The sequence below is a fragment of the Bombus vancouverensis genome, chromosome 17, assembly GCF_051014615.1.
Source record: "Bombus vancouverensis nearcticus chromosome 17, iyBomVanc1_principal, whole genome shotgun sequence".
Classification (NCBI taxonomy): domain Eukaryota; kingdom Metazoa; phylum Arthropoda; class Insecta; order Hymenoptera; family Apidae; genus Bombus; species Bombus vancouverensis.
In genome coordinates this window covers 5,597,277-5,615,192 of record NC_134927.1, presented here as the reverse complement: position 1 = coordinate 5,615,192, position 17,916 = coordinate 5,597,277, and the positions used below count along the sequence as shown (strand labels likewise).

The window sequence follows — 17,916 nt, the reverse complement described above, 5'->3', positions numbered from 1 at the left end:
CTACAGACATCCACGTAGTTACAGTTTCTCTCGCTTCGAGCAACTTCCAACGAAAGAGCTCCCCTAGGTATCGAAACCAAAATCCCAGATCGATCTCTGCAAACTCGTGGAGGACGCTACCTCCCGTACGAAACTCCGTAGCGATTCCAAACTTCTGACCAAGCAACGAAAGTACACCGTGTGCATCCAGCTGGCGCAGAACAAAAAAAGCGGAAGAAAGAAGCAAAAGGAAAGAAAAGCGAAAGCGAAAGTCAGAAGAAAAATGGAATACGTTTCGATGGCGGTGGAAACGGTTGAAAATTGGCGCGGAGCAACGACGCCGGAACCGACGTGTCGCCGGAAACGCAGCAGACAGACGTGCACGCACAACGAACCCCGGACGAGTTAGCGGAATTCGTGTGGCGGCGAGGTTCCAACGTCGCCGCGGCTGTCCTCGCGAGCAACTGGCAAACTCACCTGACGTGGCTGGTTTCGAGGTCTGTGGTTGACACATTGTACTGGACGGAGTCGGTGACGATGTCCCGGGTCGATGTCGACGGCGAGCCTGGAGACGTTTGCGTGCTGATGTGGCTGGTCGTGTACTCGCGGCCCGTCGTGTACGCCACCGAGCTCGAGTCTGCTTTCGGATATGGAAACGAGAAACACAGACAGAGATAGAGAGGGAAGCGTCAGCCGGCTGCTGCAATTACGTGTATCCGATTGGCTCGAACAGGGGGATGGGGTAGTAACGTGCTACCGACAATATTTACGCGTGCGTAGGCCGGCGATATTCACGCGTGCGTGGCCAGCAGCCACGTTGCGAGCACCCAACCGCGCTCTGGGACTCGTGTTTCCTGGCTTCCAGGGACAACCGTTCGATCATTCACGCACGCATACCGACGCGTTTCCATACAACTCCGCTCTACGACCGGTTAATTGCTTTCCTTTTTCGCCCTGCCCTTTCGTAACGTCGTGACGAACGCGCCACTATAGACACGTTTACGTAAAACGGGTTGAGAGATTCCGGGAAATTTCAGACACCGGGTGCCTCGTGCTTGTAGCTCGGCCTGGCGATGTGTCTTAATTACAAGCCTCACCGTTATGTTTCGTAATTGGCGAAGAATATGGCTCGGTTTTGCGAAGAATCGACGATCGTTAGGTCCTCATCTTCGGCTTCTATTTTTACGACGAATTGATTGGAAGCTGGCTATAGTTCTCCTGTTCTTTTCAGTCACTTCCAAGCTGACGATTTATATTATACTCTTTGCCACGTTTGTCTTCGCTCCATTTAACTCTGCTCTTCGCTTCCCTCCGACATCCTTTTCTTAGGTCTCTTATTTTATTCGTGTAACGAGTGGCATTGCAAAATGCTATATTTGCAAGCTACTCGTACCGTGATAATATCTAGCGAAATGGAATATTCATTTGGGATGGAAACCCGGTCAGAACAATAGGATTAAAATATTCAGCCAGAATTTCGTAACGGTGATACGACTCGGTTTAAGAGCTGGAAATACACGAGAAATTTCCAGCGTTTTAGAATGTTTCGGCCGATGGAGAAATGCCAGATACGACGTTTTAAGCAAACAGATTTTATGTATCGCAGCAATTATGCATAGAACTATACACGCGCAGCAACGTATTTGGTTCTGGTGAAATTGGTCTGGCTATAGTCTGCGAGACACTTTCGTCCGCTAATCCTCAACAAACATCACGCGTCTGATAGTTCGCCTGAATTTAAACGCCTAAATTTAAAGGGATCGTCGGATGATGGAAAGCACGTAGCAGAGTTAAAGGAAGAAAAGTTGGCCGGTTGACGTTCGTCCGAGGTTGAAGTAGGTTTGATAGTGGTTAATGATGAAGTGGCTGGATTAAGCTGAGTCGAGCAACTAGCAACTTGCGTTAATTTTGTATAACACTAGAGGTAACTCGCCTTGCTTTGCCGACAGTGGAAAGTTCAGCAGAGTTCACGAGGTACGAAGTTCACGAGAATACTTGCAGAATCCATGAAAGCGAAGAGAACGAAGAGGCGCGAGTAATTTGTTGTTTCGCTTCTTTTTAAATGCTCTAAATATCTAACATTGTCATTTTTCGTGTTTTCGATATTCCGTTTAAGATACTCGTTTTACTGGAAATATCTATTTTTCTAAAAGAACTGCACTGACTCTACTTAGACTCTCTTAGAAAGCTTCGCTTTTGTTTCGAAGCAGAATTCGTTTTATCGCTGGAGGAATACGAAACGATTAGAATCGGAATGTCAGTCGACGACGTGGTCGTGGGGTCGATGATCGTTAAAGAAACAGCCTTGACTAATTGTAAGTCGGTGCACACACGAAACATAACATGCGAGGCAGAAAGCTCGCTTTACAACGTTCGCCATCGATTCGCCGTTGAACTAGTTACAATATGTCTACCGGGTAGGTTCGTTAACCGACGACTAGGATTCGTCGATCGAAGCGTCTGCTGTCCTAAAAAATTACACCTCGCTGAGAATAGTTGTGGAAAAAAGTAATTTCGTCGTCAAACTCGCAACCGTCTGTTAGATGTTAATTGGTTTTATCAATGAAGCAATCTAATTTAGAGTCTTGTAAATACCTATGATAATTGAAGATTAAATAGAAGACTATCATATTCGAAAACTATCAGGTTTGTTTGTACATAATATGACAGGGTTTCAATAAAGCTAGAATTTTCAATTTCTTCCAACGATGTAACGATACGAAGATTAAATTAATAATCATCGATCGAGAACCTTTATTCGACCAGATTACCTTAGGCTACTATTTTTTTATACGTATGGTATAATTACTGCAACAAGACTGTTCGAACTTTTTGAGAAAGTGTAACGATATGTACTTTATATGAAAGAAAAAACTATGAAACTATTGGTCGAAAGCTGTTATCCAACCAAATTACTTTACAATTACTTCAACAAGACTTCAAAATTCCTTAAAATATTGAACGATATCGATTTTAAATGAAACAATATGGTCTTTAGATGAGACAAGGAACCACAAAACCATCGGTCGAAAGCTATTACCCAACCAAATTACTTTACGCCACTATTTCTCAATAGATAGAATAATACAATTACTACAACAGGACTGTCCAAACTTTCTCGATAAATGAAACGATATCGATTTCAGATGAAAGAAAAAACCATAAAACCATCGGTCGAAAGCTGTTGTCCAACCAAATTACTTTACAATTACTTCAACAAGACTGTTCAAACTTCCTTAAAACATCGAAAGATATCGACTTTAAATGAAACAATATCGTCTTTAGATGAAACAAGAAATCATAAAACCATTGGTCGAAAGCTACTATCCAACCAAATTACTTTACGCTACTATTTTTTCATATATGGTATGATACAATTACTTTTAGAAGACTTTCAAACTTCCTCAAAAAATCGAATAAAACATCGATTTTAGACGAAACAATTTAGATAAAACAAGAAACCATGAAACCATCGGTCGAAAGCTACTATCCAACCAAATTACTTTACGCTACCATTTTCTCATACAAAGTATAATACAATTACTCCTAGAAGACTTTCAAACTTCCTCAAAAAATTGTACGACATCGATTTTAGATGAAACAATATGGATTTTGGATGAAAGAATTTAGATAAAACAAGAAACCATGAAATTATCGGTCGAAAACTACTCTCTTCAACCAAGTTACTTTACGCTACTATTTTTCCATGTAGAGTATAGTACAATTACTTCTAGAAGACTTTCAAACTTCCTCAAAAAATCGAAAAGAACATCGATTTTAGATGAAACAATATGGATTTTGGATGAAAGAATTTAGATAAAACAAGAAACCATGAAACTATCGGTCGAAAGCTACTCTCTTCAACCAAGTTACTTTACGCTACTATTTTTCCATGTAGAGTATAGTACAATTACTCCTAGAAGACTTTCAAACTTCCTCAAAAAATCGAAAAGAACATCGATTTTAGATGAAACAATTTAGATAAAACAAGAAACCATGAAACCATCGGTCCAAAGCTACTATCCAACCAAATTACTTTACGCTACTATTTTCCCATACAAAGTATAATACAATTACTCCTAGAAGACTTTCAAACTTCCTCAAAAAATTGTACGACATCGATTTTAGATGAAACAATATGGATTTTGGATGAATGAATTTAGATAAAACAAGAAACCATGAAACTATCGGTCGAAAGCTACTCTCTTCAACCAAGTTACTTTACGCTACTATTTTTCCATGTAGAGTATAGTACAATTACTCCTAGACGACTTTCAAACTTCCTCAAAAAATCGAAAAGAACATCGATTTTAGACGAAACAATTTAGATAAAACAAGAAACCATGAAACCATGAAACCATCGGTCGAAAGCTACTATCCAACCAAATTACTTTACGCTACTATTTTCCCATACAGTGTATAATACAATTACTCCTAGAAGACTTTCAAACTTCCTCAAAAAATCGAAAAGAACATCGATTTTAGACGAAACAATTTAGATAAAACAAGAAACCATGAAACCATCGGTCGAAAGCTACTATCCAACCAAATTACTTTACGCTACTATTTTCCCATACAGGGTATAATACAATTACTCCTAGAAGACTTTCAAACTTCCTCAAAAAATCGAAAAGAACATCGATTTTAGATGAAACAATTTAGATAAAACAAGAAACCATGAAACCATCGGTCGAAAGCTACTATCCAACCAAATTACTTTACGCTACTATTTTCCCATACAGGGTATAATACAATTACTCCTAGAAGACTTTCAAACTTCCTCAAAAAATCGAAAAGAACATCGATTTTAGATGAAACAATTTAGATAAAACAAGAAACCATGAAACCATCGGTCCAAAGCTACTATCCAACCAAATTACTTTACGCTACTATTTTCCCATACAAAGTATAATACAATTACTCCTAGAAGACTTTCAAACTTCCTCAAAAAATCGAAAAGAACATCGATTTTAGACGAAACAATTTAGATAAAACAAGAAACCATGAAACCATGAAACCATCGGTCGAAAGCTACTATCCAACCAAATTACTTTACGCTACTATTTTCCCATACAGTGTATAATACAATTACTCCTAGAAGACTTTCAAACTTCCTCAAAAAATCGAAAAGAACATCGATTTTAGACGAAACAATTTAGATAAAACAAGAAACCATGAAACCATCGGTCGAAAGCTACTATCCAACCAAATTACTTTACGCTACTATTTTCCCATACAGGGTATAATACAATTACTCCTAGAAGACTTTCAAACTTCCTCAAAAAATCGAAAAGAACATCGATTTTAGACGAAACAATTTAGATAAAACAAGAAACCATGAAACCATCGGTCGAAAGCTACTATCCAACCAAATTACTTTACGCTACTATTTTCCCATACAGGGTATAATACACTTACTCTTAGAAGACTTTCAAACTTCCTCAAAAAATTGTACGACATCGATTTTAGATGAAACAATATGGATTTTGGATGAAAGAATTTAGATAAAACAAGAAACCATGAAACCATCGGTCGAAAGGTATTATCCAACCAAGTTACTTTACTATTTCTGCATACATGGTATGATACAATTACTGCAACAAGGCTGTCGAAACTTTCTCGCTAGATGAAACACGATGTCGTGTTCATCTGAAGCAGAAGCCCATAAAACCATCGATCGGCAGCTACCATTCGACCAAATTACACTACAATTTTTCCCTACGCGATACAATTACTTCAACGAGACTAGTCAAACTTGCTGAAGCTACGTTGCAGCGGAGCTTCGATCGCGTGATAAAGTAGCCGAATCAGGATTTCGTCGAAGGTGAATCGGGTGAATAAAAATGAACAATAAGACGATAAAATGGAATAGTAAAATGGAGAAACGAACTTCACGAAGGTTGTTGCGAGCGTTTTGCTCGACGTTGGACGCGAAATTGCCTTAACCGTGATAAACGAGCGGCGAGCGAGCGATGAAGAGGAGCTTCCTATTCCGCGATGAAGAGCGGCGTACTGAAAAGAAGTCGCATCAACGATCTCGTCGAACGGGGGAGTGCTATTTTCGTGACGGTCAACTTAACCAGTGGCAGTGGGGATTGGCGGAGCTTTCGCCGCATCAAGTTGAGGGATATGCAGATGAAGAGGACGCCCACGGGCCAAGTATTTCCATAACGAGTTTCCATGCGTGCCTCGATCTTCTTCTACCATTTTTCCATTTCTTTTCTTTCTTTTCTTTCTGTTTCGTTAGCTTCTTTTCCCACTTTTTCTCATTTATTCACGTTAATGGTTTCAAAGCTCGACGAACTCGATTTGCTTCGATTACGAAGAGCGTAAAGGAAGGTAGACGATTCCACAGCGAATTCTACCTGGCTAGCAATAAATATTAATGCGGTGGTGCGTGCAGAGGAACGTCACCGGAGGCTGCTTGCGATTTTCATCGACCGTTCTTCATCGCGCGCGATCCTCGACGTTGTTCGGCGGGCAACTTTCGTTGTCGATATTTGTACACATAATAGTTGATTTTCGACGTTCGTGGAATCTATTGTTTCACCTTAATGAATTCTAGATGATACGAAGATACGAAGAATACAACGCTTGCTAAAATATCTTGTACAGAAAGGCGCGTCTTTAATCGTCTGATATTTTCATATCGTTCTACTAGAATCGACTAAAAGCAATTGTTTTCTATTCTTTCCTTTAGTTTTTAATTACGCGTACTCCACCTCGACCTGCATAAAGCAAGAGAGATCGTTTCTAACATGAAAAAAATCGCGGCTCTATTTCTGCAGACGAGAGAAGCTCGAAGAGATTATCAACAACAGCTTCGTAAATGATGCTCGAACCGTCTTTGAACTGGCGGAATTAGAAAGAGACGAGGAGTGGGAAGCAAAAGAAGAAAAGAAGCATCGTCGAACGATGCAGAGATGTAACGACAGTAATAGAAAAGGAGTACTTGGGTCGAGTGACAGAATCGTGCGCAGGAAATGTTTCTCCAACTAGATACGCATTAATGGAAACTCCTCTCGAGCATTCTCTAAACAAGAAGTCTCTTTCATCAACGATGCTCTGTAAAGCCATTGCGAACGGAATACGAAAACCGTGGCTCTTGAAAAAGACCATCAGACGAATTTCCGGCGCGTCGAGCCTCGGAAAACCACACGAGTCTTGGAAATACTCCGCCTGCATGAGCACGTAGCGCATACTAGCAAGTGAACGAGAGGAAACTATGCGCGGAGGATCAATACCTGGGATAGTATGGTTCGTTGTGAGTATAGGCAAATCAAGTGTTCCGAAAAGCAACAAACAATAGGGAAACTAAAAAAGAAGAGAGAAAAAGAAAACAGAGAAAAGAAAGAGAAAAATCGGGCGAAATTCCTGCAGAGGTGAAAGCTCGGGGCGAGTACATAGGAGGGAAGATTTTTGCGTAATAAGAGCCTTATCAGAAAGGTTTGATAAGAAGCATTAAAGAGTCGTAAGAACTGGTCGTATGAATTTCACATATGCTTCCTTGTTCGAGAAGGATGTCCAACGATTATGCAACGTTTGCAATGCGAAGATGACGATCGATCGTGTCACATCCGATAGGAAATAGCACCGTGGCAGAAGCTTGTAGCGAATGAACGACAAGTCTACGGAATTTGTCTGAAACGAAATAATCGAAGCTATTAAAAATATCTGATCAGCGTCTAAAGATCTTCGAACGTTTGAAGAACCACCCGCACTCACTTAGCTGCCATCCTGAACGATGCACCGACTTAGCTGCCATCCTGAACGGTGCACCGATTTATTCGCCAGCTCGAACATCGTCGATTTATTATTATTTTGCCATTATATGAACAATGAAAATACTTCCGTGGCTTCCTGAGCGAAACACGTGTTTTCGGCGTGGCAGTCAAAGTGTTAATCCACCGCTGGTATGGTCGTTGGTCATTCTGCCACGTAGACAGGAACGTTTAACGAATGTTTAGTCGGATTAATACCTTTGGTTAACGATCACCAGGCCATAGCTGCAAGCTCACGAGTAAAATACGATCAAAGTAAACGTAAGAAAATCGCACGAAACCGACAAAAAGAAAATACAGAAGGAAATGAAACGGACCAGTGGCGGACGTGACGAAGATCTCCTCGGTGGTGACGGGTTCCCCGGAGCCTTCCTCGCAGTCCTCCTCGTCGTCGCACGACGGACGCTGAAGGTCCTCCTTGTGATGCTTCGGCCTGAACGTCGTCGGCGACCTCGTTGGCGCGACGTAGACGGGCGTTATTATGTCGTCTGTGAAGAAGGAGAGAGAAAGTGGGGTTAACGATTATTGAAATTGCGTAGGATGGCATGCGACGCTCGCATAATTTCCGTACGATTGCGTGGTTCTCGCCACGGTTTGCGTCATCGGTGTAACGGAAAACGAAAATGCGGTTACCCGGCTGGCGGCGGTGGCGCAGGGAAAGGGCCGATAATGGAGATAGAATGCGTATTTGATTGGGGAATTTTGTTGGCCGATATCAGGCTCGTTTCAGCTTTCAATTCGGTTGCCACGGGAACGTGGTCGGTTTTTCATTTTCAACCATATCATTCCGGGCTACGCGCGCTGATCCTGGCTCGATGGATGACAGGCATCGACGGGCTCCGAGTGGGAATAATGATATTATTAACCCGGCGATCGGGATATCGGTTGTATCAAACCTGTGAGTGGAGAGGTTTTTCTTTTTTTTTTTATTCTTCTTCAAGATTCGAGAGACGATTGGATCGGACGATCGAATGGTCGAGGGTACAATTGGAACGGGTGTAATTGACGTAATTCGCGCTATTGTTGCAGCAAAAGATATAACGATGATGTGAATATCGAGTTACGAGTAATCGTGAGCTATAGTTGATTCGTATGGCGCTTTGGTCTGGTTTATTTTAACATTTCCTTTCTTCATACTTGCGCGTTCACGCTGTTTATTATTTCAGGCAGAAGACGTAATTGCAATCTCTAAATCGTATAATTCATACGCATAATTCATTTAGTATTTCGACTATATTTTTTGGAATATTCCAACTCACTGTGTTTCCAGGTTTACACTATGCATCGCTTTGGAAGGAAAGCGTAGTTTCTAATTTCATGGAATATTATCGTAATCTACCGACACTAGAAAATATGTTAAAAACCAGAGTATATTTATATGGAAAATGAAAACATGGAGGAAAATTTCCGTCCTCGTAAAAATGTTTATCGACGTTTCGTTTAATTCTAAATTTAGACCAAGTGTGAGGGTAAGTTTTATAACCGTGGCCCTAAATAGCTTTAACCTTTAAGCTGTGTTACGTTAGTCATTAATTACAGGCGGACTCGATCTGCCTCGAGAAAATAAACAGAGAAATGGTATTTTGTCAAGTGGATTATTAGACTATTATCAAATACCGCGGTGAAATAATAAAGATGTTTATTCTGAAAGCAGAAATCTACGTCTAAGGATTATCAGCAGGAATATGTTTCATCTCGTGCATTCGAAATTATCTTTTCAACCTTTCGTTCAATTGTACAATTTCTAGAAACGTTCTGTCTATTTCCAGAAATACATTGTTTCACGTATCGTCATTATTAACGCATATCGTATTGTATTTAATCATTGACGAATTTCTACATTACATTTGTATTATGTTTCATAACGTTGTGTCGATACCTTTGCGAAATTTTCTCAGTTAAAACCCCTTAAACTATACCGCGCTCGTATGCGTGTAAATTCGAATTGCTTAAAATTTCCCGCGGGAAGCTTCCTCGAAAATGCGCCACATTAACAAACGAAAAAACACTGCAGGTAAAATGCACAATGAAAAACGCACAGGTAAAAGATAATAAAGTAGATTAAATATTACAATTCTTGTTATTGAATCTACTTTTACCATATAAAAAAAAAAAAAAAAAAAAGAAAAAGGAACGAAGAAAAGGAAGAAAAATGCGTTCTTCTGTGGTACAATGCTTTAAATACTTGGTGACTCGGTATTATCGCTGGAAATATCGCGCTTCTAAAATTACTCGGCGCCAGCTGTTAGTTGTTATTAGCTGCTTTCGTAATATCGTGACGATCGGTGCGCGTCGACTTATTAAAGGGATCGTATTAATTCAGTTTTTAGTCAGCCGGAGAAGATTTCCGAGCCGGCTGCCAGAGAAGACGAGGAGGTCGACGAAGGAAAGAGAAAGGAGGGGCGCCAGCCAGGGATCCTAAATATGCAAATGAATCGAAGATACAACCGGGCAAGCATGAAGACGAAAAGGTGGCATGCCATGCGATATGCGAACCCATTCGTGCGTGTGTGTTCTCGTTTGGCCTCTTTCGATTCCGCTATTATTTTCACCTACAGAGATATATATCTCATCGACGATATTTTCGCAATCGATTTCTTAGAAAAAATTCATCGCCAATTTCGTTTGCGTTATGGTACATTCGAATGATTATGCGAGGCGATTCTCCACTTAATGAGGATATTTTGTGATATGAATTTGCTATCGAAGTGACTATTTTGTTGGCAACTAAGTGATTGCTGATTTTGTAATTACCACCTAATGACAAAATCAGCAATCACTTAGTTACCAACCAATATATTTTGAAATAGCATTTTGCTATTTACCATTGAGTATTACTAAGAATATAGTTATCGCTTAATGAGGATATTTTGTGATATGAATTTGCTATCGAAGTGACTATTTTGTTGGCAACTAAGTGATTGCTGATTTTGTAATTACCACCTAATGACAAAATCAGCAATCACTTAGTTACCAAACCAATATATTTTAAAATAGCATTTTGCTATTTACCACAGAGTATTACCAAGAATATAGTTATCGCTTAATGAGGATATTTTGTGATATGAATTTGCTATCGAGGTGACTATTTGGTTGGCAACTAAGTGATTGCTGATTTTTACATTAGGTGGTAATTACAAGATCAGCAATCACTTAATTGTCAACCCAATATATTTTGAAATAGCATTTGACTATTTACCACCGAGTACTACCAAGAATATAGTTATCGTAACGCAGTGTAATTAATTCAACGAAGCATATTAATCGTGAAAAACATATCTGGGAAGTTCATACGAGATAAAATAATCCGCAGAAGCTGTCAGCAGCATATTCTAATGTTTGTACGCATACATCATAAGTAATTAGCGTTTATCGATATTTTTCTGCAAACATATTTCCGAATGTACGTATAATCGACGTTTGAAATAATTAGGTCTGTCTCGAGATAATTATAAATCGTGTTTGATCGAGGGTTTAAGCGATGGGCAGATTTAATGCACGTTTCTTTTCCATTCGTAATGACGGGATAACTGAAAATGACAGTTAGATTATTTAACGAAATGTTACGTCGATGTACGTGATGTTGAGAGGGCCGGTGGAAATTGCATTTGCACAGCATCGCTGTTTATGATAAAATGTCGTGTATTTTATATTTCAAGTAATTTATCAGTATTATTCATTCGGAACAAGAACGATAAATTTATATGACGAGAGTTCTGCGCTTTCGAAATGATTGATTTCTATAAATGATCACAGTATTTGAAAAAATAAACAAGTGCGAAAACGATCATCGATGAAACAAATAACGAAATATTCCTATCATCTCGGCTTGTCACATCGATGTTTTTATTTCATTCCCGACATTTATAATCGATAACATTTTCATAAATAATATATTAGATAACAGAGATTCCGTAGTTGCCGAACTCTGTCAAAATATTGTCCCTCCGTCGATTTCATTTCTTCATTTCTATTTTAAATAAATTGCTTTGCAAAACGTATTTGTCGAAAAATCTGCCAACTACGATCGATAGCACTTTCATAAATAATATCGTCGAACAGAAGAGATACCAAAACCAAATTTCCAACGTTATATTTCAATTCCGTTTCGATCTAAGCTTCCTCGTTTTTCTCATCGAATCTCATTTTCAATTTACGTCGAACAATTAGTCGTATCGCGTTGCAATTAATGAAAAAAAAATCTGGTAAGAGCCACCGAAAGGCGACCTGTGCCTTACCATTTATATGTGTTCCATCCTTGTCTAGGGGAGTGCTAAACGTCTCTCCTTTCATACTACACGCTAGATGTCGTCTGTTGCGTTCTTATATAGTAACGTAGCGGCCAAACGACCACTAGCGAGAAAGCAATTTTTCGTGAATAGCTCGAAAACGAGGGATCGAATCGAAAAGCTGTGAGGACGTTTCTTACTCGCCACGATACAACCGATCGAACGATGTAACGTTCGAGTTCGTTCGTCGTGTATGAAAAATTAGTTATATCTATATGTATACACTATATGTCTATATGTATACTTGGCTATTCAGCTTTAATTTTCAGTTCACACATGCGAAATTATGTTCTTTCTCAATTTCTCGGAATAGCTGGTGCAACTTTCTGCGACTAGCAATAACATCGAGATGGAAATTATTTTGCAAATGTACATGCGATTGGACCAGATGACCAGATGATCGGATGGCTAGGTGAGATTGTCTCGTCGAGCAGATCGATTTGTGGACGCGTGACTGGCAATTCCCAGTGAGTAATTGTTCTCTCTCAAAACAGAAAATATCGTGCGATTAACTTTGTCATACGTGTTGCAGCAGAAGTTGGTGTAACGTGCACGCACATATATATATAAAATCTGAATATGTGGTAGATAGAGGAGGAGTTAGGCGCGTAGAAGAAATTCCTCCGCGAGCAGGCGTGCAGAAGGAATTACTTACGGCCTTTGGAAATGTTACTTACACTTACCGGAACCAGGCTCGTAGATTGGCGTGCATTCTTCGTCTTCGTCGTCGGCGGCGCAACCACTTCCGGCACCGGAAAATATGAGGTCGTCCATGACGCCTGGGAAACCGGACGCCGGCGTCTGCGGTGGAAAAGAGATATGAAAATTTATTGCGTCGTACTGAGTAAAAAGGTATATTCCGTTCGAGCGTTGGACCGTTGTTTCTGCTAATATGAAGGAAGAAAATATTAAGTAAATTACGTAATTTTTGTTGAATAATCGATAACAATTTGTAAATATCTAATACCTTTAATAATAGTACTAATAATGATATTATTATTAAATAATAGTTACTTTTACTAATTACTTTTACTAATGCTATTGTATATTATTTAATAATAGTATTATTATTAATACTATTATTAAATAGTACATAAATAGTATATAAAATTATTATTAAATAATATATAATAATATTAGTAAAGATAATAATAATACTTTTAATAATAGTCTTAATAATAATATTATTGTTAAATAATAGTTACTTTTACCAATTACTTACTATTTTATTATTATTTTATTATTAAATGGTATATAGATAGTATATAAAATTATTATTAAATAACATATAATAATATTAGTAAAGGTAATAATAATACTTTTAATAATAGTCTTAATAATAATATTATTGTTAAATAATAGTTACTTTTACCAATTACTTACTATTTTATTATTATTTTATTATTAAATGGTATATAGATAGTATATAAAATTATTATTAAATAATATATAATAATATTAGTAAGAGTAATAATAATACTTTTAATAATAGTCTTAATAATAATATTATTGTTAAGTAATAGTTACTTTTACTTTTATTTACTATTTTATTATTATTTTATTATTCAATAGTATATAACTAGTATGTAAAATTATTATTAAATAACATATAATAATATTAGTAAGAGTAATAATAATACTTTTAATAATAGTCTTAATAATAATATTATTATTAGAAGTATTAGGGTCAGGGCTAAGCTATTAATATTTCAGCTAATTAAATATTTTTAACAATATTATTATTACAAGCATTAGGGTCTGGGTTAGGCTATTAATATTTTAGGTAATTAAATATTTTTAACAATATGATTATTAAAAGTATTAGGTAAAATACAGTTTCACTTTGGAAATTTAAGGCAGTTTAATTTTACTAGAACACGTGGAATCATTATCTTCAATGTGATATTCATATTTATTAAAGCACACGGTAAAAGTTATGTACGTTGCTAGAGAGAGATTTTTATGAATCACCAATTTCTATTATCCATATCTATATTCTAATATTCATACATCTAATATAGGATTCGGTTATTACGAGTAAACACTTCGTAAGCGTAATTAAGCCCAGGACTTCGCAACGATTTACACAAACTGATGTTACAGATCATTAATTACGATTATATAACGTACTGATGAACGCGCTATAAACGCACGACAATATCTATATATAACACTGCTAGCGAATGATTTATCAGTGAATAATACCTAGTTAAAAGACATAAACAAAATTCGAAAGCAGAATATCTTTCCGTGTAAAACATAATCGTCGTTTACGATACTTTACGTAATCCTTTTAACGAAAATCGCAAGACTCGAAATTAATAGAAGATAGTACAACAACTGAATTAAATAACCAAACAAATCTTCGTCAAATTTGTTAGAAACAAGTAACTATAAATCAGGTGAGCAACTATATTATCCTCTGCATTTTTCTAATTTTTCTATATGCCATTTCTCTACGTTTAATTTTCCAGGCATCCATCATCATGTGCATAATTTCCCTGACCAACGACTGCGTAAAATATCGTTGGAAATTTGATTACCTGTTGCATCCTCTGCAACGGAGCAGCACGGTCCAGCAGACTTCCTGGAGGTAATAACTGAACATCTCCTCTGGTGATAATTCTTCCATCCTTCGCCGCAGCGAGTTCCAAAATTCGAGCGCCATTTACGACCAGACCGGCGATTATGCCCAAGAACGACCTCTCTACTCTGCCTTTGTTGCGATTCCATCGACCACCAACTTGAATAGTCGATTGACTATTGAACACCGTCAATTGGCGACCTGCGAGCGACAGTAAATATTGTCAGAGAATGGCCCTTTCAATTAACGATTCAATTTCCCTCGATTGGTTAGTCGTTACGCGTAAATGGTATCTAAGCACAAACAGTTGTAATTAGACCGATGATATTCATGCATATTCGTATTTGTATCGATGTAATGAAAAATATAGAATTTAGGTAGAAAATTGCTTTACCTATCGTTAGTATCTTATACACCTGTTAGATATTCTAGACAGTGGCTTATTTCCCATATTTCGCGATTATTAGGCGCTTTCTGTGTATTTTTGCATCTGCAAATTTTCCATACTATACGCGGTTTAATTATAATATCGTATACGATAGCACAGTTAAGTATACAACGCAGAACAGGATTTTACAATTTGTAGTTTACAATTCGCAATGTTTAATATTCAATTTAATGGGTGTAATATGAAATGAATTATGTTATTACGCTTGAAATTTTGTATTATATATATAGATATAAAAATAATTTTCGAAAAAATTTCATAGGTTGTTATTACTTAACGATACTTTATATTCGTTAAAATCGTACACAGTAAAACGAGGCATTTTCCATTTCCATGGGGAAATTATTTTGCAGTAACAAAATTATCAAGCGAGTTACAGCTAAAATTATGAAATGTTTATCACCGTTAAATAAACTACACACAATCTCTCGGTTAAAATCAACTTAACTTCTCGAAATTATCCGATTACCCCTCGAAACGATATTAAATTACCATTAACATATTTAATTACCACTCTGCGAAGTGATAACAAAGTATAACATATGACCCCCTCCTCGAAAAAAAAATAAAAAAAAAAAAGAAAGGAAAATGCTACTTTGTACGCGCTGGTGAGTACCAAAGGGATAATTTATTCCGTTTCATTGGCTGACAAATGTTTTCGTTTGACCACTTATCAGGCGAACAGAAGCCTCTGAGTCTGGCATGGACTATTGACTTGTCCACTTGGTCAAATAGCGTGTCTTATAATTAAAATTAGATGGAGGCGATCTTCTCGTATCCCCTACTCTTTCGCCAGGGTTTGCTTCCAGACCTTTCCCTTTGAACGGTCTAAATTTGGTTGGTTTTAAGAACAGGCTAACATGTCACGTGTGCAACTCTTTAGGGTTCGATTCGTCCTTCGAAGACGACACACACGCTGCTTCCACTATCGGCGGCAGATTTATGATAAGAATAGCTTCCGTGATAGATTCTATTACGCAAGTTAGAAACCTGTCTACGACGAGGCTGACAGTGTAATCCGTCTATCTATCTATATATATATATATATGTATACATATAAATATATTCATGTTAGCAGAAATGGAAGTTCGAGGTTTCAAACATATGTGATAAAAAGAACTACAAATTGGCATTTTTAAAGGATGTCATGTTACCACGAGCGAAATTTCACCCTAGTTGTTTCTTATCCACCTTATTGGAAGCCTTCTTCTTTTTTGAACGTTCAGTATGAATCGATTTTTATTGATTTTTCTAATTTCTACGCTACTCGCTGGCTATGAATAAATACAATTATTTGAATAAAATATAATTGCAATTGATTCGATAGAGCGAAAAATACGAGCTTTGCAAAGATAGATGACATGACGTCAATATATCTTATATAGAACCAATTAATAATTAATGTTATGGTTGTAAATACTTTGGTTCAGAAGGCTGACAGAAATACCTACCCAACTCAAGAACCATAAATAAAATACATTGGTGTTGAAGCAAGAACACGTAATTAGCCTAATCACCTCAAAATATCCTAATGAAGTGAAAAATTGCCCGCTTATAAAAAATATGACTCAACAATATGACTTACGTCCTTCTTAAGGACGTTTCGTAAATCCCATTAGGCGGAAAGCAACGAAATTGTAAACAGCACTGCGACGGTGTCGTTAACGAGGCGATAACGTTGCAACGAAATTCGTGTCGGATGAAATTTCATCCGAGACAATTTTCGACCAGCAGGTGGCTGACTGACGGTTTCGCTCACAAGCGAAGCGAATTCGTACGTTCATCTCAGATATGTATATTAACAGGAGACACGGATCAGGCCAGCATAGTCGTCTCAGAGGTCCCCACGCTCGTCAACCTCGAACCGTGACGATAAAGTCAATCGGCAGAAGATCGATAATGCGGCTATTTTTTTATTAGGCGACTAGAAACCGAGGACTTGGCACGCGATCGGACACGTTCGAGTAGCTTCACCCACGTGATCAGCCATAGGCGAGTTAAATACCACTTTGTAATAGGAAAGCAACAAACCGAGCGAGCTTTCTCGCCATCGAGCTTGCTCAGCTGGAGGACATCGAGGGCCATTATCCTTCGACTATGGATAATAATTTTCGGCTGTCCCGAGAAAAAATGAGCCTGGCTGACAGCCTTACCAGGGTCGCAGAATCTGCCAAGAGGATCACTCTGGTGCCGTTTTAGGCAGTGCGGCAATGGCCTCTTCGACTGTCCTGCCCTTCCGCTCGCCTTTTTGCTTCTGTATGCTTCTTTATATCAATTGGAAATATTTTAGTTAAGAGTGGAGACGTCCTTTTGGCGGGCGGGGGGTAGGAAATGATTTTCAATGATATTTGACGCTCGATGTATTCAAATATAAAGTAGGTACTTGGTTGTACCCTTTGGATATAAGGCGCGTGCGAACGATAAATTTGAAACATTGTTTGCGTGATATATTTGCGATTGACGATAGTTGGTTCCGTGGATAATGTCGATTTTGGTTAATATTGATTTAATTCATTGGTGAAGCTAACAGATAAATAATTTATGAGATCATCTAAATAATTTATAACAAATTACATATTCTTTTTCCAATTTCTCTTGCTGATCTATCCTCATCTGTAATGATCCGCGATGTTGACAGTATTTATGTAATTATACTTCGCAGCTGATGCTAATTTATTTACATTTAGTGTAACTAATTATGCACGCGAATTAGAAAAGTTTCACGTAGACGATTTCTTTAAAATTATTTCATTTTTAAATATCGCCTAAATCGTCGACAGCTTCTATTATCATCTGCAGAATTATTCTAATTCTTTTGTCATCGTGAACAGTGCC

At 37.8% G+C, this 17,916-nt stretch overlaps 1 protein-coding gene, 1 long non-coding RNA gene and 1 other non-coding gene across 3 annotated transcripts in view; 1 reads left to right on the top strand and 2 right to left on the bottom strand.

Annotated features, from left to right (window-relative positions):
• Nrx-1 (neurexin 1) overlaps positions 1-17,916 on the bottom strand; it is a 600,022-nt gene that overhangs the window by 10,615 nt on the left and 571,491 nt on the right. Inside the window, exons 23-26 of the mRNA XM_033349833.2 lie at positions 14,593-14,834; positions 12,727-12,850; positions 8,078-8,248; positions 457-616 (exon numbers count right to left, since the gene is read on the bottom strand). Coding sequence (XP_033205724.2) covers positions 457-616; positions 8,078-8,248; positions 12,727-12,850; positions 14,593-14,834 — 697 coding nt within the window. The remainder of the gene's footprint in view (positions 1-456; positions 617-8,077; positions 8,249-12,726; positions 12,851-14,592; positions 14,835-17,916) is intronic.
• LOC117166130 (uncharacterized) lies at positions 11,922-15,022 on the top strand. Its single transcript, XR_013060594.1, has 4 exons — positions 11,922-12,516; positions 12,638-12,901; positions 14,071-14,451; positions 14,524-15,022. It is a non-coding gene; the product is annotated as an uncharacterized LOC117166130 (long non-coding RNA).
• On the bottom strand, positions 11,955-12,060 carry LOC117166145 (U6atac minor spliceosomal RNA). Its single transcript, XR_004466194.1, has one exon. It is a non-coding gene; the product is annotated as a U6atac minor spliceosomal RNA (small nuclear RNA).